Source organism: Ranitomeya imitator, chromosome 1 (assembly GCF_032444005.1).
Source record: "Ranitomeya imitator isolate aRanImi1 chromosome 1, aRanImi1.pri, whole genome shotgun sequence".
In the NCBI taxonomy this organism is placed as follows: Eukaryota; Metazoa; Chordata; class Amphibia; order Anura; family Dendrobatidae; genus Ranitomeya; species Ranitomeya imitator.
This window is the reverse complement of record NC_091282.1, coordinates 912,730,757-912,754,418: the sequence shown is the minus strand read 5'-3', so window position 1 is coordinate 912,754,418 and position 23,662 is coordinate 912,730,757. Positions and strand designations below refer to the sequence as shown.

Sequence of the window (23,662 nt, the reverse complement as noted above, 5' to 3'; positions counted from 1 at the left end):
TGCATATATTGGATGAAACTCACCCAGCTTAAATATATGGATGCGTTTAAAATTCAGATGCCATATGGAACATCCGACTGAAATCTTATTTTTATGGATACATTTCTATATAAGCCTGTACTTGATCATGCACATATCTTAATATAGATATACGAAAACAGATCATACAAGGACATCACTCGAATATCAAGTGAACGTAAAAAACAGACACACGGATGGCACGCGGATGAAAATCGTCCAAATGTTCTGCATGAAACTCAGATAATTTTTCACGTGTGTCTACAACTGGCCTAAAGAAATCAGCATTATAACCTGCAGTTCTTCCCTCGTGCTTTTTCAAGGCCTTCCCCTTTTGCCACTTAAAGGGAACCTATCACCAGGTTAGGCCGATATGAAATAAGGCCACCACCTTTCAGGGCTGATATACAGCATTCAAATGCTGTATATCTGCCCCCAACCTGACCTATAAGAGAAGAAAAATAACTTTTATTATACTCACCTGCGGGGCGGTCCAGTCAGAGAGGTGTCGCTCTTCTTGGTCTGGCACCTCCCATCTGCTTGTGATGTCACCCTGCTGCTTGCTTCATGCAGATGACACCTCCCTGCATCATCAACACATTCTGCTCAGCATTGCGCTCCTGCACAGCCATACTTATTTAACCTGTTGAGGGCAGAGCAAAATGCTGCAGTGCGCAGATGCTGGGCAGATCAGTACGCCTGTGCAGGAGCGCGATGCCGAGGAGACTGTGTGGAAGATGCAGGGAGGTGTCATCCATATCAACCAAGAAAGAGGACGGAATCGCAAGAAGATGGGAGACTCTGGACCAAGAAGAAACACACCCTCCAGACCAGACCACCCCGCAGGTGAGTTATTTTTCTTCTCTTACAGGTATGGTTGTGGGAAGATATACAGCATTCCTGTTTATCAGCCCTGAAAGTTGGTGGCCTTCATATCTGGCAAACCTGGTGACAAGTTCCCTTTAAGAAACCATCAAGTTTCTATGTACCACCAGAGAGGGTGGGTTCCCTGTTACAAATTTGGGATTGGGTTCCAGAAGCTTTATGCTTACCTTTTGGTTGGTTTCAGCCATTGTAATATTTAAACCAATTTGGCTTCTTATAGACATTACATTTTTTACCATTTCTTCTTTGTTAATAAGTAAATAAAGACATTAATTAGAGCATTTGTTTTCTGATAAGGTTAATGATTGATTTTGATTGCAAAATTTGACAACAGCATACCTCTGCCTGTTTGTCTTTCACTAGGCTCTTCTTGTTGATGCTAAATCTAAAGGTCAGGGCTGAACGGACCCCTCTCTGTAGCCTTAAAATTAATCATTCATCTACTTTGAGCTGTGCAAAATATATAAATCTGGAGTGAAGGTGTAAGGTGTAAAACGTGTCCTCACACTGTTTGGAAGTAAGGCAGTAAAATGAAGAGACTGATTTTTGTGATTTTCATCATATCTCTCAGCCATGGAGACCCCAGAGGTAAGGGAAGCATATTTAATTGATGGGTTTGACTGGAAATATATTCATTTAATGAACATGTCTCAAATGAATCACAGTGTGCAGTAAAGTCTGTAGATGTGGGTCACATCGCTGTGGCATGTCAGATAAGTAAAGTTGCTATTTCAAAATATAATTAATTGACATTCAAGAGAGAGAAATTATTTACCTTTTAGATTTCAACTTTTTTTTAATATATTTTATTTAAACGGTAAATAACTGTTTTAAATACAGATTAAATGCAAAATAAATCTTTATTTTTTTTTGCAAATCTTCTAAAATATATCTTTTCCTTTTTTGTTTTTAAGAATTTACACTTTTGATTAGCTGTGGTTAATTTAATCCAGGTCAGCAATGCATTTTGAACAGGGAATAGTGCGTGACATCCTGTTTCTTAAGAATTATATTTCAATAATTTAACGTATTGATCATTTTTGCACAAAGTATTATCACCCAAATACTGGAAGAAAAAGAAAAGGGATTATGGATCTAAAACAAAATTTTCTGTAACAAATCACTCCCGCCGTCTTCTGTCTGTTATGACGATGCATTATAGAAGCAGGCACAATAAAATCTTACATAGATGAACGACACATTTATCCCTTTAACAATGTGAATAAATTAATTATAGTAAAATAGTTTTGACATGGAAATTGCCCTTAATGATCTCCAAAATATTCATATTCGCATTATGAAAAAGTTTTTCTTATCTCTTGATATGCTGTAATATCAAGAGTAGGGTTGAGCGACTTTTACTTTTTTAGGGTCTAGTCGGGTTTCGCGAAACCCGACTATCTCAAAAGTCGGGTCGAGTGAAATCGGCCGATTATAGCGAAAAGTCGGGGATCGACCGAAACACGAAACCCAATGCAAAGTCAATGAGAAATCTAACTTTCTCTCTCTCTCTCTCTCTCTCTCTCTCCCCTCCGTCCCTGAACAGAAAAGCTTGTGTTACACACTGCAAATCGCTACAGCGCACAAGCGACAAGATGACAATACTCATCCACGCCCCTAAGACCTATGTCATCACTCTGCCCACGCTCCTTCATTTGCTGAAAAAATGGCGCCAAGCGCGTCATACGACATGCGACTTTGGCGCGAAAGTCGCGTACCGCATGGCCGACCCCACACAGGGATCGGGTCGGGTTTCATGAAACCCGACTTTGTCAAAAGTCGGCGACTTTTGAAAATGAACGATCCATTTCGCTCAACCCTAATCAAGAGTATGTAACATCACTTTCGGATAAGTGGAGATCTGACTTAAGCAACTTCCGTGACTCTGAGAATGATAAGAAGTCACTTAGTATTGTTTCCTCTTTAGTTAATCCATCCTGCCGCTGACCATCAACCTTGAATGAGGGTGCACTTTGCCCAGTTCGAGATACTTTCTGATTAAGTAAAGAAAGATATACAGCCGCTTGGAAATAAACCTTCACCAATTTATTACTAAAGCTTAAAAATATTGCATCAGGGCAAAACCGATCAGCTGAGGTCATCCCCACCGATGAGAAAGCATGCCATCCCTTTATATGATATGAAAACCACCATATGGACCCTTTTTTCTATTTGCTAGTATTCATGAATATCTTTTGCAATTTCCAGGAACCACTTTATTATTCAAAGCAATCATTCAATTAGCATATATTCACACTCGGCAAATACATTGGATATATCTCTGAAAATAAAAATCATCTAGATTTCACATTTATAGAATGTTAATTTATGCTGCAGATATTAGCTATATATCAACAAATAGGGACCAATAAGTCGTCAGTGTAATGAAAAAAGCCTGTGAAATTTAGTGCACATTTAGCTATTCTCTGTGTATGATCCCAAATGGAAATTCGTCACGTTTAGAAGTACCCTGCCCAATGTAATGCAATATAGAACTAGTCATCTTCTGGTATCGCTAGGCTTCACATGTCTCACTTCTGTGCTCGCTTTACCAGGCTTTGCAGCTGACGAGCGGTATGAAAAGTATTTCCGCAGCTTATCATAATTTACAAAAATAAAAAAAAAGAAATCTCATTACACCATGTAGCCATGATTTTAGTCACCGCATTTTTGTTGTTTGTGAAATCTTTATTGCTATTGCTTTGCCTCCCATTGCCGGCTGTATACTGTGTTCAGTATATTACTTTTTGTGCCAAATGTTGAAGAAAAATCTCAAGCAATGAATTGACTTTTGTGTAATGTAAAACTAGCCTTGAGAATAAATGAATAATTCTGTTTTTATACTTTTTAACAAGTTTTACTGATGATAAATTGTCTCTCTATCATATTGTGCAGAAAAGTCAGATTATGCCATGTAGCCTTAAAACCTTGCTTTTAGTTATAGCATACCTGACGTCTGTAAATTCTATATTGTAATTATTTTGCCACTTATTTCCTTCTCTGCGAAGCTGTTAACGTCTGCACTCCAAGTGCCGGTTATTACTTGTCAGTTGTCATACCGATAGTTAAGCGAAACATGGAGGGAAGAAAACTAAAGCCTCAGTGTATGCGTAATATGCAAATATAGCCTTGAGAATAAATAAATTATAGTCATTGAGTGAGCTACTTACCGAGAGACAAGTATAGTGCTATAACTTTATATCGCTCAATCTCTTTTTAAATCCACTGAGCAACAAAGAAGGCACAAGTCCTTCAGCATCCATTATGTAACATTGGAGTCTTTTGCGTTCCCCAATTTTTACTTGTTAGGAGAGTTAATTGATAATAAGCAGATCACATGGTGTTCCTGTGCTGGGACCTCCAGTGATCAGCAATTATCTGCTAGGAAACCTGAACATGAGCGCAAAGTTTCCCTTCATTATCATCACTAGGGTAAGCATTACATACTGTAGTTCAAACCGCTGGGTCAGGAGGGAACACAGACAGCAGAAGAAAACAGTATGTGGGCCCTTTTTTTGTCCAATAGCCATCATAATGCACAATTCAACCTGCTTTGGAAGTAGAAGTGGCCCCCTTACCTCCCGGGCCCCTGTGCAGCTGCCCTTGGTGCACCACTGGAATGTCCGCCCCTGCTTTTGGTTCTCTACTTAATTCCAGACAGGACAGATCTCCCAGAGCGAAAAATGCTTTTTTGCAGTCACTCTCTACTCTGCCTCTGACTTCAATCGTGATCAATGGATCTTCATTTATAAATACAGAATTCTGAAATATAGTATGTCAAAATACGTTTCCTAAGTTTAAATTACTGAACGTCTTTGTTACTTCAGAACTGCGTGTTCATCCCTTTATAATTTATGGTTAATATTTAAAGTTACGCTGAGTAAATATGTTTGAAACTAAAGTCCAGGAAAAAGTAATATGTTGCTGTAGAGTTCTCGTTATGCCCCCTAATATTATTTACTCAAATAATTTTATTTGCGTTTAAAACAGAACTAAAAATCATTATTGGGATAACGTTTCATATATAAAAAATTATTAAAATTCATTTAACAATTCATATTGTATATCAGTCAAAAGTGTAACTTAAAGGGAATCTGTCACCCTTTTGAGCTATTTTAGTTATGAATATGGGCATACAGTTTTGGTCTTTCATATTATCTAGGAGTATACAAATATTGTCCAGATTTGATTACATGGGGAAACACAAATGCTTGATGAAGCCAATATATTCCCAATTATGTATTGGTTCTCGCCACCTGCTTACATAGCCATACAGGTTGTATAGAGGCAAAATTAGTCATACCTGTATGCCTCCTAGATGTGGCTTTGTTTTGTAAAAATTATTTGAGGCCGCAATTCCAACGCCTGCACATTCTGCCGGCCTTCACTCCTCTGCACTGTGTAGAATTCACCTACTGCCGGAGATCACTGGGATCAGAAGTTAAGGTGACTCTCTGGCACCGGCGCACATCAAAATTGAAGACATTGTCCACAGAGGGGTGGAACAGAGCAGAGCAGAGTGGGCAGGCAGAATGCGCAGGAAAAGGATTTTTGGTCATGCTTATGAGATGACTGCCTCGTAGCCTGGAAATTCCAAGCTATAAAATATTATTGTCACTTAACAAGGCCATAGTTATACAGGTATGACAAATTTCACCTGTATACAACCTCTATACACATATTCATAACTAAAAAAGCTCAAAGGGGTGACAGATTCCCTTTAAGCTGTGGCTCCAATGCCTAAAGTGTATGATTGTTTAAATCAGACTAGTGCTATCCATGGTTTTGATGAATAGCACTCGTACCTATGTACGATATTCATAGAGGATCAGCGGTGAAATCATCCCTGCCAAAGAGCTGCAGTTCCCATGCTTAGCTGTGATTGGAGGTATAAATTTTACCTCTGGTCACTGGTGTCAGCTGATGGGACTACTGATCACATCATCCGACACCTGCTACCGCTAATAACAGCGAGAGCAGGAGCAGCAGATGAGGGTATTTATCTGCCGCTCCTACGCTATAAATAAATAATTTTAAAAAATAACTGACATGGGTTCCCCCTTATTTTTGATAACCAGCCAAACTCACAGTTGGGGGCTGCAATCCTCAGCTGTCACTTTCAGCAAGGTTGGTTATCAAAAATAGAGGGGTCCCCACGCTCTTTTTTAATTATTTAAATAAATAATTTTAAAAAACGGCATGGGGTCCCCCTATTTTTTACAACCAGCCTTGCTAAAGCTCACAGTTGGGGGCTGGTATTCTCAGGCTGGTAAGAGGCCATGGATATTGCCCCCCCGCCTAAATATAGCAGCCCGCAGCTGCCCAGAAAAGGCACATCTAATTATATGCACCAATTCTGGTGCTTTGCCCGACTCTTCCCACTTGCCCTGTAGTGGTGGCAAGTGGGGTAATATTTGTAGAGTAGATGTCACCTTTCAGGTGACATCAAGCCTATGGCTTAGTTATGGAGAGGCATCTATAAGACACCCATCCATTACTAATCCTATAGTTATATGTTAAATAGAGACACAGTCAGAATAAAATCCTTTATTTGAAATAAGGCTAAACACGGTTTCCCATCTTTATTTAAACACATAATCCCAGTGAAGCCCTCGATCTCCTGTAATAAAAGTAAAATAACAAACGAATAATGTACCATACCTGTCCTTCATTGTGTCTCACGCAGTAATCCATATCTCGAGGGATATACAGTTTTCAACCTGGACGGTGCTTAGATGCGAATGTCCCGGTTGAAAACCACTGGTGGTGAATGAGGTGCTGCGAGAGCAGCTTCAGTGACTAGCGGTGACTGCGCTCCCTCTCAGCCTGAACTGCATTGACCTCTGGACCGTGGGAAGAATGCACTGCATTTAATTTAATAAAGGACTTTATTCTGGCTGTGTCTTTATTCACTGTGCAAATATAGGATTAGTAATGGGGGTGTCTAATTGACACCTCTCTTACTAACCTGATGGTGACATCAACCCCCCAACTATTACCCCACTTGCCACCGCTACAGGGCAAGTGGGAAGAGCAAAGCTAAGTGCCAGAATTGGCACATCTTAATGAGATCTGATGTTTTTAGCCGGGGGGGGGGGGGGAAGGGGGCAATATCCATGGTCCTTTCCTAGGCTATTAATATCAGCTCGCAGTTGTCTGCATAGTGTTTGCTTGTTATTAATTATAGGGGGATCCCTCGTCATTTGCCACATGTCTGCTTCACATCAAGATAAGTTTTAAAACATACCGTATATACTCGAGTATAAGCCGACCCGAGTATAAGCCGACCCCCCTAATTTTGCCACAAAAAACTGGGAAAACTTATTGACTCGAGTATAAGCCTAGGGTGGAAATGCAGCATTTACCGGTGAATTTCAAAAATAAAAATAGATCATTATTTCCCCATAGCTGTGCCATATAGTGCTCTGCAACGTTCATATTTCCCCATAGCTGTGCCCCATATAGTGCTCTGCACCGTTCATTTTGTCCCATAGCTGTGTCCCGTATAGTGCTCTGCACCGTTCATTTTGTCCCATAGCTGTGCCCCATACTGTGCTCGGCACTGTTCATTATTGCCCCATATCTGTGCCCCATATACAATGCTCTGCACCGTTCATTATTGTCCCATAGCTGTGCCCCATACTGTGCTCGGCACCGTTCATTTTGTCCCATATCTGTGCCCCATACTGTGCTCGGCACCATTCATTATTGCCCCATATCTGTGCCCCATATACAATGCTCTGCACCGTTCATTTTGTCCCATAGCTGTGCCCCATACAGTGCTCTGCACCGTTCATTGTGCCCCATATCTGTGCCCCATATAGTGCTCTGCACCGTTCACTGTGCCCCATAGCTGTGCCCCATATACAGTGCTCTGCACCGTTCATTGTGCCCCATAGCTGTGCCCCATATACAGTGCTCTGCACCGTTCATTGTGCCCCATAGCTGTGCCCCATATACAGTGCTCTGCACCGTTCATTGTGCCCCATAGCTGTGCCCCATATACAGTGCTCTGCACCGTTCATTGTGCCCCATAGCTGTGCCCCATATACAGTGCTCTGCACCGTTCATTGTGCCCCATATCTGTGCCCCATATAGTGCTCTGCACCGTTCACTGTGCCCCATAGCTGTGCCCCATATACAGTGCTCTGCACCGTTCATTGTGCCCCATAGCTGTGCCCCATATACAGTGCTCTGCACCGTTCATTATGCCCCATAGCTGTGCCCCATATATAGTGCTCTGCACCGTTCATTGTGCCCCATAGCTGTGCCCCATATAGTGCTCTGCACCGTTCATATTTCCCCATAGATGCTCTGCCATTGTCGCTGCTGCTGCAATAAAAAAAAAAAAACACATACTCACCTCTCTTGCTTGCAGCTCCCAGCGTCCGGTCCCGGCGCCTCCATCTTCCCGGCGTCTCTGCTCTGACTGATCAGGCAGAGGGCGCCGCGCACACTATATGTGTCATCGCGCCCTCTGACCTGCACAGTCAGAGCGCAGACGCCGGGAAGATGGAGGCGCCGGGAAGATGGAGCGGCGCCCGGCGGCTGGAACGCGGACAGGTGAATATAAAATACTTACCTAGTCCCAGCGATCCTGACGCTCCCTCTGCCTGGTCTTCGGTGCCGCAGCCTCTTTCTCTATCAGCGGTCACTGGCACCGCTGATTAGAGAAATGAATACGCGGCTCCACCCCTATGGGAGGTGGAGCCGCCTATTCATTTTTTTAATGAGCGGTCCCACGTGACCGCTGAAGAGGGGAAGACGCTGCAGCACAGAAGACCGTGGGACTGCAGGGGGAGCGCCAGGATCGCCAGGACTAGGTAAATATGCCTCAGCACCCTCACCCCCTCACCCGCCGACCCTGCCACCCACCTTGACTCGAGTATAAGCCGAGAGGGGCACTTTCAGCCCAAAAATTTGGGCTGAAAATCTCGGCTTATACTCGAGTATATACGGTAATCTGATTTTGTTAGGAAGTTAGAAGGGTTAAAAATTTATCAGCAATTTATCAATTCTCCACCATTTTGAAAACCTTTTTTTAGAGACCACATCCCATTTGAAGTGACTTTGAGGGGTCAATATAACAGAAAGTAACCTAAAGTAACACCATTTTATAAAACGCATCCCTTAAAGTGCTCAAAACCACATGCAAGATGTTTATTAACCCTTTACATGCTTCACAGGAATTAAAGCAATATGAAGGGAAAAAATGAAATATTACATCTTTCAATAAAAATGTTGTTTTAGCCTCAATTCTTTAATTTTCCCTAGGGTAACAGGGGAAAATTGACCATTCAATTTGTTGTGAAATTTCTCCTGAGTGCGTCGATATCCCACATATAGTGGAAAACTATTATTTGGGTAAACTGCAGGGCTCACAAGGAAGGAGCACTATTTGATTTTGGAGCAAATGTCTCCTCCATTTTGCAAACTACACCCATTGTTTATGTTTTGTTTTTGCATTAAAATATGTATTTATTGGTATCATTTAAAAAAAAAAAATTGTTCTTTATTTTCTGATTTTTAAAAAAAAAATATTTTTACAATTTTTTAAAACTTTGTTTTACTTTTTTACCTTGTCTCAATATAGGACTTCAGCTTTCCATTGTCTATTTGCTGATCTGATACTCTGCAATGCTTTTGCATTGCACTGCATTAGATCAGGCAATCGTATGAGACAGAGAACCCTATAGACATGAATATGCACTTGTCATAAGTAGAAGGAACATGGCTTTGCTTTTTTACTTCTTTTTATTGTTAGTAGGCAAATAAATATTTTCCCTAGGGAAATCAACTGTATGACTAAACAGCAACACAATTGACAAATAAGGGTATGTTTCCACGTTCAGGAAACGCTGCGTGTTTGACGCTGCATAGAGACGCAGCGTCAAACACGCAGTGTCCAGATGTTACAGCATAGTGGATTTCATGAAATCTTATCTCCACTATGCGTGGTAACACGCATCCGGTGGCCCTGTGATTCCGGACATGCAGCGCGTCTTTTTAGATCGCAGCATGTCTGTTTACCTTTTGGCGACGCTGCGCCGCCGCAAGGTATAACACAGGGCCCTATGTGTGGGGTGCGATGATTCCGGATGTGTGCAATTTACACATCCGGCATCATCGCATCTCCAGAAGGGGGTGGAGCTTTGGGCGGAGCGAGTTTGCCGCTCCGTCAAAACCGCCGGCCATCCTGAACGTGGACACGTAGCCTGAATATTTATGTTACCATGACTGCATAGAGCTCCAAGGTCTAATTTCAGGACAGCTAAAAAAAATGAACATTGTCCAGCTCTTTTTTAACACGACTAGCTAGTACTGACATTGGATTGTGTTGATCTGCATTATTTGTGATTCAGAACTAGGATAAAGCTTGAATCAATTAATAAGGGAGTTTAATTCAGAAATATATATATATATAGAGAGAGAGAGAGAGAGAGAGATTCACACACAGTGGGAAAAATGAGTATTTGATTCCTTGCTGATTTATTAAGTTTGCCCACTGACAAAGACATGAACAGTCTATAATTTTAAGGTGAGGTTAATTGTAATATTGAGAGATAGAATATCAAAAATAAAATCCAGAAAATCACATTGTATAAATTATATAAATGTATTTGCACTTTGCAGTGAGAAATAAGTATGTGATCCCCTACCAAACATTAAGAGTTCTGGCTCCTACATGCTAGTTAGACGCTCCTAATCAACTCGTTACCTGCATAATTAAATACATGTACATTAAGCTGCACAAACACTGTACTAATTATATAATGTATGTGTCACTGGCATCTGTATATATGTGTTTATACTCTATGAAATCCATCTACTCTATCCTGTCAGGTCCTGGTGTACATGGCTGCTAAATTGCCGGCTTTCTATCTATCTATCTATCTATCTATCTATCTATCTATCTATCTATCTATCTATCTATCTATCTATCTATCCATCTATCTATCTATTATCTACTTTAAAATATTTTAGTGGCAATGCAATTATTTTCCCGCACTTTTACTGAATTTTACCGACTTTTTTCAATTTTAAGAAAAAATGCTCGTGTTTCCGATCGCAAATCCGAATGTGATCTATTTGTGCCAAATTTATGTTTGAGCAGTGCATGTATGTATGTATCATTGTATAAGTACCGTGTATACTATCTCTGTGTGTGTATGTGCTTGTATATATATATATATATATATATATATATATATATATATACGATATACACACTGTTAAACTAAAAAAAAACTAAAACTAAAGGGAACGCTTAAACAACAGAATGTAACTCCAAGTAAATCAAACTTCTGTGAAATCAAACTGTCCACTTTGGAAGCAACACTGATTAACAATAATCAATTTCACATGATGATGTGCAAATTAAATAGACAACAGATGGAAATTATTGGCATTATTTACACCCTCAATAAAGGAGTGGTTCTGGGGGTGGGGGCCACAGACCACATCTCAGTACCAATGCTTTCTAGCTTATGTTTTGGTCACTTTTGAATGTTGGTTGTGCTTTCACACTCATGGTAGCATGTTCAGACTCTAGAATCCACACAAGTAGCTTAGGTAGTGCAGCTCATCCAGGATGGCACATCAATGCGAGCTGTGGCAAGAAGGTTTGCTGTGTCTGTCAGTGTAGTGTCCAGAGGCTGGAGGCGCTACCAGGAGACAGGCCAGTACACCAGGAGACATGGAGGGGCAATAGGAGGGAAACAACCCGGCAACAGGACCGCTACTTCCGTCTTTTTGCATAGATGAACAGGAGGAGCACTACCAGAGCCCTGCAAAATGACTTCCAGCAGGACACAAATGTTCATGTGTCTGCACAAATGGTTAGAAACTAACTCCATGAGGATGGTCTGAGTGCCCAACGTCCACAGATGGGGGTTGTGCCCACAGCCCAGCACCGTGTAGGAGGCTTGGCATTTGCCACAGAACATCAGGATTGGCAAATTCACCACTGGCGCCCTGTGCTCTTCACAGATGAAACAGGTTCACACTGAGCACATGTGACAGACGTGACAGAGTCTGGAGATTTCGTAGAGAGCGATCTGCTGCCTGCAACATCCTTCAGTGTGACCTCTTTGGAAGTGAGTCAGTATTGGTGTGGGGTGGCATTTCTTTGGAGGGCCGCACAGCCCTCCATGTGCTCGCCAGAGATAGCCTGATTGCCATTAGGTACCCAGATGAGATTCTCAGACCCCTTGTAAGACCATATGCTTGTGCGGTTGGCCTTGGGTTCCTCCTAATGCAGGACAATGCGAGACCTCATGTGACTGGAGTGTGTCAGCAGTTCCTGCAAGATGAAGGCAGAGAAGCTATGGACTGGCCCACCCTTTCCCCAGACCTGAATCCGATTAAGCACAACTGGGATATCATGTCTCACTCCATTCACCAATGTCATGTTGCATCACAGACTGTCCAGGAGTTGGCAGATGCTTTAGTCCAGGTCTGGGGGAAGGTACCTCAGGTGACCATCCGCCATGTCATCAAGAGCATGCCCAGGCGATGTACAGTAGGGAGGTCATACAGGCACGTGGAGACCACACACAATACTGAGCATCTTTTCCTTGTCATGAGGCATTTCCACTGAAGTTGGATCAGCCTGCAGTTTGATTTTCCATTTTCATCTTGAGTATCGTTCCAAATCCAGTCCTCCAAGGGATACTCGTTTTGATTTGCATTGATAATTGTTATGTTTTATTGTTTTGAACACCTTCCACAATGCAATGAATAAAAATTTGCAACTGGAATATTTCATTCAGAGATATCAAGGATGTAGTATTTTACAACCCCTGGCAAAAATTATGGAATCACGGGCCTTGGAGGATGTTCATTCAGTTGTTTAATTTTGTAGAAAAAAAGCAGATCACAGACATGGCACAAAACTAAATTCATTTCAAATGGCAACTTTCTGGCTTTAAGAAACACTAAAACAAATCAAGAACAAAAAATGTGGTAGTCATTAATGGTTAATTTTTTAATGACTTTAGTTTTGTGCCATGTCTGTGATCTGCTTTTTCTCTACAAAATTAAACAACTGAATGAACATCCTCCAAGGCCAGTGATTACATAATTTTTGCCAGGGGTTGTAGTGTTCCTTTTTTTTCTTGAGCAGTATATATATATATATATATATATATATATACATATATATATATTTACACACAGTATATGTATATACAGTCATGGCCAAAAGTATTGACACCCCTGCAATTCTGTCAGATAATGCTCAGTTTCTTCTTGAAAATGGTTGCAAACACAAATTATTTGGCATTATTATCTTCATTTATTTTGTCTTAAATGAAAAAACAAAAAAATAATTGTCCTAAAGCCAAATTGGATATAATTCCACACCAAACATAAAAAAGGGGGTGGACAAAAGTATTGGCACTGTTCGAAAAATCATGTGATGCTTCTCTAATTTGTGTAATTAACAGCACCTGTAACTTACCTGTGGCACCTAACAGGTGTTGGCAATAACTAAATCACACTTGCATCCAGTTGACATGGATTAAAGTTGACTCAACCTCTGTCCTGTGTCCTTGTGTGTACCACATTGAGCATGGAGAAAAGAAAGAAGACCAAAGAACTGTCTGAGGACTTGAGAAACCAAATTGTGAGGAAGCATGAGCAATCTCAAGGCTACAAGTCCATCTCCAAATACCTGAATGTTCCTGTGTCTACCGTGCGCAGTGTCATCAAGTTTAAAGCCCATGGCACTGTGGCTAACCTCCCTAGATGTGGACGGAAAAGAAACATTGACAAGAGATTTCAACGCAAGATTGTGCGGATGTTGGATAAAGAACCTCGACTAACATCCAGACATGTTCAAGCTGCCCTGCAGTCCGAGGGTACAACAGTGTCAACCCGTATTATCCATTGGCGTCTGAATGAAAAGGGACTGTATGGTAGGAGACCCAGGAATACCCCACTTCTTAACCCGAGACATAAAAAGCCAGGCTGGAGTTTGCCAAAACTTACCTGATAAAGCCTGAAACGTTTTGGAAGAATGTTTTATGGTTAGATGAGACAAAAGTAGAGCTTTTTGGGCAAAGACATCAACATAGAGTTTACAGGAGAAAAAAGAGAGGAATTCAAAGAAAAGAACACGGTCCCTACAGTCAAACAATGTGGAGGTTCCCTGATGTTTTGGGGTTGCTTTGCTGCCTCTGGCACTGGACTGCTTGACAGTGTGCATGGCATTATGAAGTCTGAAGACTACCAACAAATTTTGCAGCATAATGTAGGGTCCAGTGTGAGAAAGCTGGGTGTCCCTCAGAAGTCATGGGTCTTCCAGCAGGACAATGACCCAAAACACATTTCAAAAAGCACTAGAAAATGGTTTGAGAGAAAGCACTGGAGACTTCTAAGGTGGCCAGCAATGAGTCCAGACCTGAATCCCATAGAACACCTGTGGAGAGATCTAAAAATGGCAGTTTGGAGAAGGCACTCATCAAATATCAGGGACCTGGAGCAGTTTGCCAAAGAAGAATGGTCTAAAATTCCAGCAGAGCATTGTAACAAACTCATTGATGGTTACCGGAAGCGGTTGGTTGCAGTTATTTCGGCTAAATGTTGTGCAACCAAGTATTAGGCTGAGGGTGCCAATACTTTTGTCTGGCCCATTTTTGGAGTTTTGTGTGAAATGATCAAAGTTTTTCTTTTTGCTTCATTCTCTTTTGTGTTTTTAAATAAGACAAATTAAATGAAGATAATTATAGCAAATAATTTGTGTTTGCAATCATTTTCAGGAAGAAACTGAGTATTATCTAACAGAATTGCAGGGGTGTCAATACTTTTGGCCATGACTGTATATATACAGTCATGGCCAAAAGTGAACTGAGATAAAGAATTTATTTTCTCTGATGAAGTCCCCTTCAGACTAGTCAGGAAAATTGTAAGTAGGATAGGTGAGCGCTATAAGGGTATGTGCACACGTTGCTGATTCTCTGCGGATCCGCAGTGTTTTTTGCAGTGCAGAAACACTGCAGATCCACAATTGATTTACAGTACAATGTAAATCAATGAGAAAAAAAAATGCTGTGCACACTTTGCGGAAAATCCGCTGCAGAAGCGGAGGGGGGGGGGTAAAAAACGCAGCAAATCCGCAAGAAAACCGCAGCAAAAATGCACAAACAACGCTGTGGAACCGCACAAAAAACGCGACAAATCCGCAGGTGCGTTTTCTGCCAGGAGAGGCAGAATCCGCACCAGAAATTCCTAAACCTAATCCGCAATGTGTGCACATAGCCTAATAAGTGCCATGCAAACACCAAAGCAAAGTTCTGAAATGGCCAACAATGAGTCTACATCTAAATCCCATTAAACACCTTTGAAGAGAGCGTAAAATTGGTTGTGGGAGAAGGCACTCTTCAATTATGAGAGACCTGGAGCTGTTTGCAAAAAAAGAGTGGCCTAAAATTCCAGTTGAGAGGTGTATGAACTTGTTGATGGTTATAGGAAGTGATTGATTGCAGTTATTTATTCCAAATGGTGTGAAACCAAATATTAAGTTGAGGATGCTAACAATTTTGTCTGGGACATTTTGGGGTTTTTGTGTGAAATTATGTCCAATATGTCATTTTTTTCTCCGCTTTTTATGTTGATTCAATACACACAAAGAAAATAAACATGTGTATAACAAAACATGTGTAATTGAAATAATTTTATGGAAGAAATACTGTAATTGCAATAATTTTCTGGAACAATTTCAGGGTATGTTTCCACGTTCAAGAAACGTTGCGTGTTTGACGCTGCATAGAGATGCAGCATCAAACACGCAGTGTCCAGATGTTACAGCATAGTGGAGGGGATTTCATGAAATCCCGTCTCCACTATGCGTGGTAACACGCATCCGGCGGCCCTGCAATTCCGGACATGTGGCGCGTCTTTTTAGATCGCAGCATGTTTGTTTACCTTGCGGCGATGCTGCGCCGCCGCAAGGTATAACACAGGGCCCTATGTGTGGGGTGCGATGATTCCGGATGTGTGCATTGAACACATCCGGCATCATCGCGTCTTTAAAAGGGGGAGGAGCTTTGGGCAGAGCGAGTTTTCCGCTTCGTCCTAAGCGTCGGCCATCCTGAACATGGACATGTACCCTCAAGGGTGCCAACACGTTTTGGCCATGACTGTATGTATAGTAAGTATATTATGTGTTTTTTTAGCTTGCAGATCTTTTTTGACAAATACACCTAGCTTATGCAAAGACTCAATATTTACAGTGTTGACCAATAAATTTCAAGATTTCTGCGCTTATCCCTGGCAGCTGGATATCAGCTTCTGGGAAAATTAACTCACTTGACTAATCATTGGACTTTATTAAAATCTCTGTGTTTGTATTTGTTGAGGCACTTTTTGCAATTTGATCACATCACAGGTTGAAAATAGATTGAGATCTGCCAATTTTCCTGGCTATGAACCCAAAATTTTAATATTTTGTTCACCCTGTCACTTAACCCCTTCATGACCGGGGGATTTTTTGTTTTTCCGTGTTCGTTTTTCGCTCCCCTCCTTCCCAGAGCCATAACTTTAGTTTTCTGTCAATTTGGCCATGTGAGGGCTTATTTTTTGCGGGACGAGTTGTACTTTTGAACGACGTCATTGGTTTTAGCATATCGTGTACTAGAAAACGGGAAAAAAATTCCAAGTGCGGTGAAATTGCAAAAAAAGTGCAATCCCACATTGTTTTTTTGTTTGGCTTTTTTGCTAGGTTCACTAAATGCTAAAAATGACCTGCCATTATGATTCTCCAGGTCATTACGAGTTCATAAAAAAAAAAATGCTTTAAACCGCACCTTACACCCATACGGCCTTAACAGGCTTAGTGGCGCATGTCACTGCCAGGGGGTCAGCCCAGCTACAAAGTCCAATCCATAACAAAGAAGAAGACAGCGCCACACCGGTCAGTGAAAAATGACTTACAGATTTAATCTGCCATCTGCGGCGACGTTTTGGTACAATGACCTTTATCAAGCAAGTGCTTGATAAAGGTCATTGTACCGAAACGTCGCCGCAGATGGCAGATTAAATCTGTAAGTCATTTTTCACTGACCGGTGTGGCGCTGTCTTCTTCTTTGTTATGGATTACGAGTTCATAGACACCAAACATGACTAGGTTATTTTTTATCTAAGTGGTGAAAAAAAATTCCAAACTTTGCTAAAAAAAAAAAAAAAAATTGCGCCATTTTCCGATACTCGTAGCGTCTCCATTTTTCATCATCTGGGGTCGGTTGAGGGCTTATTTTTTGCGTGCCGAGATGACGTTTTTAATGATAGCATTTCGGTGCAGATACGTTCCTTTGATCGCCCGTTATTGCATTTTAATGCAATGTCACGGCGACCAAAAAAACGTAATTCTGGCGTTTCGAATTTTTTTCCCGCTACGCTGTTTAGTGATCAGGTTAATACTTTTTTTTAATTGATAGATCTGGCGATTCTGAGCGCGGCGATACCAAATATGCGTAGATTTGATATTTTTTTATTGATTTATTTTGATTGGGGCGAAAGGGGGGTGATTTAAACTTTTATGTTTTTTTTATTTTTTTCACATTTTTTTAAACTTTTTTTTTAACTTTTGCCATGCTTCAATAGCCTCCATGAGAGGCTAGAAGCAGGCATAGCACGATCGGCTCTGCTACATAGCAGCAATCTGCTGATCGCTGCTATGTAGCAGAATTGCACGTGTGCTGTGAGCGCCGACCACAGGGTGGCGCTCACAGCGACGGGCAATCAGTAACCATAGAGGTCTCAAGGACCTCTATGGTTACCATTCACAAGCATCGCCGACCCCCGATCATGTGACGGGGGTCGGCGATGACGTCATTTCCGGCCGCCCGGCCGGAAGCGGTAGTTAAATGCCGCTGTCTACGTTTGACAGCGGCATTTAACTAGTTAATAGGTGCGGGCAGATCGCGATTCTGCCCGCGCCTATTACGGGCACATGTCAGCTGTTCAAAACAGCTGACATGTCCCGGCTTTGGTGCGGGCTCACCGCGGAGCCCTGCATCAAAGCAGGGGAGTCGGCATCGGACGGTATAGTACGTCCGATGCCGGTAAGGGGTTAATTATCACTTGTGCCCTGTGACTTGGTGTTCCATCATAATGGATTGTTCATCACCAAATTGCTCCTCGTTCATTGGAAGAAATTGCTCTTGGAAAATTTTTATTTTCCTTTCTTTATTCATGGCTAGGGTTGAGCGAAACGGGTCGGCCATTTTCAGAAGTCGCCGACTTTTGGCAAAGTCGGGTTTCATGAAACCCGACCCCTGTGTGGGGTCGGCCATGAGGTCGGCGATCTTCTGAATCTGGTATCGGAATTCCGATACCGAGTTCCGATATGTTTGCAATATCGGAAATCGGTATCGGAATCCATATTTAAGTGGAAAATAAAGAATTAAAATAAAAAATATTGCTATACTCACCCTCTGACGCGCCCTGGTACTAACCGGCAGCCTTCCTTCCTTAGAATCAGCATGTGAAGGGCCTTAGATGACGTCGCGGCTTGTGATTGGTTGCGCGACCGCCCATGTGACCGCTCGCGCGACCAATCACAAGCCGCGACGTCACCGAAGGTCCTTTAAGCGCTGATTCTTAGGAAGGAAGGCTGCCGGAAAGAAGCAGGGCGCGTCCGAGGGTGAGTATATACCTAATAGGAATTAGGTACCTAATAGGAATATACTCACCCTCGGACGCGCCCTGCTTCTTTCCGGCAGCCTTCCTTCCTAAGAATCAGCGCTTGAAGGACCTTCGGTGACGTCGCGGCTTGTGATTGGTCGCGCAAGCGGTCACATGGGCGGTCGTGCGACCAGTCACAAGCCGCGACGTCATCTAAGGCCCTTCATGTGCTGATTCTAAGGAAGGAAGGCTGCCGGTTAGCACCAGGGCGCGTCAGAGGGTGAGTATAGCAATATTTTTTATTTTAATTCTTTATTTTACACTTAAATATGGATCCCAGGGCCTGAAGGAGAGTTTCCTCTCCTTCAGACCCTGGGAACCATTGGAAACCCAATGCACTGCATTGGGTTTCGTGTTTCGGCCGACCCCGACCCCGACTTTTTATAGGATCGGCCGATTTCACTCGACCCGACTTTTGAAAACATCGGGTTTCGTGAAACCCGACCCGATCCTATAAAAGTAAAAGTCGCTCAACCCTATTCATGGCAGTGTTCTTAGGCAAAATTGTGAGTGAATCCCACTCCCTTGGATGAAAAGGTCCCAGCGTCTTGCTCAAGCTGATGCTGTACGTCTGGTTACTGCTGCCATCCCAGGTCTAGCTATTGTAACCAGCATTAATCAGCAGTGAGCAGACGCTCCTGGGAATAAGTCCTGCTTGTGTCTACTGAGCATGCCCGTGGGATGACCTCTCATTGGAAGTCGGAGGTCACATGCTCAGGTCCTCTGATTGGACCACTGGCAAGGGATACTCATTTTGATTTGCATTGATAATTGTTATTGCACTGGCAAGGTCTCAGAAGGCTGCCACTATAAAAGGTTTGCGTTAGTATAAACAGAAATCGTGTGTGGATGCGTGTATGTTATATTGTGAAAGCTCCTAATTATCCCCTTCCCTTGCGTTGTTGCATGTGGTTGGATGTTTGGAGTATGTATAGCGCCAGATAGTGCAATCCTGCACAGAGCACGAGTACAGCATCACTTGAGCAGCAGTCGTCGGTGCAGCACCGTGCGCAACCAGTGTGCTTTCCAGTCCCTAGTTAGAGTGGTTAGTGGCATTCGCCAGAGCGGCGCTGCACACACCCAGTGCACTAAATCTATTAATTAATTTTCCCCAGGCACCGCAGGTGCGGCGCCAAGCGCCAGTGGGTCTAGGGGGACTCTAACCCTGTGTCCTTGGGGCAGAGTCCTGTGACCGAACACTAGCGTTCATTCTGCGGTATTGCAGCTCGGTGACACAACAGGGTCCGTCTCTATTCATACCAGGTGACGTTATCCCGTGTGTGTTCTTATTATACTGCCATATACTATCCGTCATTATCGAGCAGCAGGTAATATCTCTGCGCGGTGGACCCGAGCCGCCAACGCACCTTATAGCTTTCTTCATATTATTTGGTGCATTCCGCCAGCCCTAACATGTGGAGGCTTCAAGTTGGGTCACCACCTTGTTGGTTGCGTGTGGTGGAGGGTGTTTCAGAGGCCCATTATACTGTCTCTACTCTGTAGAAATGGATGCCAGTTTAGTGGTGTGTGAATAATTTTTTAAAATGTGGAGAACCCAAGCTGGATCTCCTTCATGTGTTACCTGTAGCAGTAGGGATTCCAGACTTGTAGGCCTGTACTTACGTTCACTCATCTACCTGTGTTACTATCCTTACATTTTTTAACAATAATCTAATATATAAAGGTGAATGTGTGTGTATGTGTGTGTGTGTGTGTGTGTATGTATGTATGTCCGGGATTGGCATCTGCACCGTCGCAGCTACAGCCATAAAATTTTGCACAGTCACACGTCTGGACCCTGAGAGCGTCATAGGCTATGTTGTGAGGTGAAATTTTAACCCCATGCTTTCCAATTCACCAAACAATTTTGCCCCTATCAACTGTTATGGCTGGCAATCAGGCAACACAACGTGCAGTAATCAGCGCACATACAGAGATCTGGCAATAACCAAAAACAATAGGACGAGCTCTGAGACGTGGAATCTCTGTAGACTGCAGTACCTGATCTATCCTCACACAACTATAAGCAGCAGTGGATTGCGCCTAACAACTACCTATGCAACTCGGCACTGCCTGAGGAGCTGACTAGCCTGAAGATAGAAATACAAGCCTGACTTACCTCAGAGAAATACCCCAAAGGAATAGGCAGCCCCCCACATATAATGACTGTTAGCAAGATGAAAAGACAAACGTAGGAATGAAATAGATTCAGCAAAGTGAGGCCCGATATTCTAGACAGAGCGAGGATAGCAAAGAGAACTATGCAGTCTACAAAAAACCCTAAAACGAAAACCACGCAAAGGGGCAAAAAGACCCACCGTGCCGAACTAACAGCACGGCGGTGCACCCCTCTGCTTCTCAGAGCTTCCAGCAAAAGACAATAGCAAGCTGGACAGAAAAAAACAGAAAACAAACTAGAAGCACTTATCTAGCAGAGCAGCAGGCCCAAGGAAAGATGCAGTAGCTCAGATCCAACACTGGAACATTGACAAGGAGCAAGGAAGACAGACTCAGGTGGAGCTAAATAGCAAGGCAGCCAACGAGCTCACCAAAACACCTGAGGGAGGAAGCCCAGAGACTGCAATACCACTTGTGACCACAGAAGTGAACTCAGCCACAGAATTCACAACAGTACCCCCCCCTTGAGGAGGGGTCACCGAACCCTCACCAGAACCCCCAGGCCGACCAGGAAGAGCCACATGAAAGGCACGAACAAGATCTGGGGCATGGACATCAGAGGCAAAAACCCAGGAATTATCTTCCTGAGCATAACCCTTCCATTTGACCAGATACTGGAGTTTCCGTCTAGAGACACGAGAATCCAAAATCTTCTCCACAATATACTCCAATTCCCCCTCCACCAAAACAGGGGCAGGAGGCTCCACAGATGGAACCATAGGTGCCACGTATCTCCTCAACAACGACCTATGGAATACATTATGTATGGAAAAGGAGTCTGGGAGGGTCAGACGAAAAGACACCGGATTGAGAATCTCAGAAATCCTATACGGACCAATAAAACGAGGTTTAAATTTAGGAGAGGAAACCTTCATAGGAATATGACGAGAAGATAACCAAACCAAATCCCCAACACGAAGTCGGGGTCCCACACGGCGTCTGCGATTAGCGAAAAGCTGAGCCTTCTCCTGGGACAAGGTCAAATTGTCCACTACCTGAGTCCAGATCTGCTGCAACCTGTCCACCACAGAATCCACACCAGGACAGTCCAAAGACTCAACCTGTCCTGATGAGAAACGAGGATGGAACCCAGAATTGCAGAAAAATGGAGAGACCAAGGTAGCCGAGCTGGCCCGATTATTAAGGGCGAACTCAGCCAACGGCAAAAATTACACCCAATCATCCTGGTCAGCGGAAACAAAACATCTCAGATATGTTTCCAAGGTCTGATTGGTTCGTTCGGTCTGGCCATTAGTCTGAGGATGGAAGGCCGAGGAGAAAGATAGGTCAATGCCCATCCTACCACAAAAGGCTCGCCAGAACCTCGAGACAAACTGGGAACCTCTGTCAGAAACAATATTCTCAGGAATGCCATGTAAACGAACCACATGCTGGAAGAACAAAGGCACCAAATCAGAGGAGGAAGGCAATTTAACCAAGGGCACCAGATGGACCATTTTAGAAAAGCGATCACAGACCACCCAAATGACCGACATTTTTTGAGAAACGGGAAGGTCAGAAATGAAATCCATCGAAATATGTGTCCAAGGCCTCTTCGGGACCGGCAAGGGCAAAAGCAACCCACTGGCACGTGAACAGCAGGGCTTAGCCCTAGCACAAATTCCACAGGACTGCACAAAAGCACGCACATCCCGTGACAGAGATGGCCACCAGAAGGATCTAGCAACCAACTCCCTGGTACCAAAGATTCCTGGATGACCGGCCAGCACCGAACAATGAAGTTCAGAGATAACTTTACTAGTCCACCTATCAGGGACGAACAGTTTCTCGGCCGGACAACGATCAGGTTTATTAGCCTGAAATTTCTGCAACACTCTCCGCAAATCAGGGGAGATGGCAGACACAATGACTCCTTCCTTGAGGATACTCGCCGGCTCAGATAACCCCGGAGAGTCGGGCACAAAACTCCTAGACAGAGCATCCGCCTTCACATTTTTAGAGCCCGGAAGGTATGAAATCACAAAATCAAAACGAGCAAAAAAATAACGACCAACGGGCCTGTCTAGGATTCAAGCGCTTGGCAGACTCGAGATAAGTCAAGTTCTTATGATCAGTCAATACCACCACGCGATGCTTAGCACCCTCAAGCCAATGACGCCACTCCTCGAATGCCCACTTCATGGCCAGCAACTCTCGGTTGCCCACATCATAATTACGCTCAGCAGCAGAAAATTTCCTGGAAAAGAAAGCACATGGTTTGAACACTGAGCAACCAGAACCTCTCTGTGACAAAACCGCCCCTGCACCAATCTCAGAAGCATCAACCTCGACCTGGAACGGAAGAGAAACATCAGGTTGACACAACACAGGGGCACAGCAAAAACGACGCTTCAACTCCTGAAAAGCTTCCACGGCAGCAGAAGACCAATTAACCAAATCAGCACCCTTCTTGGTCAAATCGGTCAATGGTCTGGCAATGCTAGAAAAATTACAGATGAAGCGACGATAAAAATTAGCAAAGCCCAGGAATTTCTGCAGACTTTTTAGAGATGTCGGCTGAGTCCAATCCTGGATGGCCTGAACCTTAACCGGATCCATCTCGATAGTAGAAGGGGAAAAGATGAACCCCAAAAATGAAACTTTCTGCACACCGAAGAGACACTTTGATCCCTTCACGAACAAGGAATTAGCACGCAGTACCTGGAAAACCATTCTGACTTGCTTCACATGAGACTCCCAATCATCTGAGAAGATCAAAATGTCATCCAAGTAAACAATCAAGAATTTATCCAGATACTCACGGAAAATGTCATGCATAAAAGACTGAAAAACAGATGGAGCATTGGCAAGTCCGAACGGCATCACCAGATACTCAAAATGACCCTCGGGCGTATTAAATGCCGTTTTCCATTCATCTCCCTGCCTGATTCTCACC

The 23,662-nt window shown here is 43.1% G+C and overlaps 1 protein-coding gene across 1 annotated transcript in view; it reads left to right on the top strand.

Moving 5' to 3' along the window:
* The first annotated feature begins 1,327 nt into the window (after positions 1–1,327).
* The window catches only part of GC (GC vitamin D binding protein), a 381,762-nt gene continuing 359,427 nt past the window's right edge, over positions 1,328–23,662 (top strand). The window contains exon 1 of the mRNA XM_069745727.1: positions 1,328–1,491. Within this exon, the coding sequence (XP_069601828.1) occupies positions 1,434–1,491 (58 nt within the window). The 5' untranslated portion in view covers positions 1,328–1,433. The remainder of the gene's footprint in view (positions 1,492–23,662) is intronic.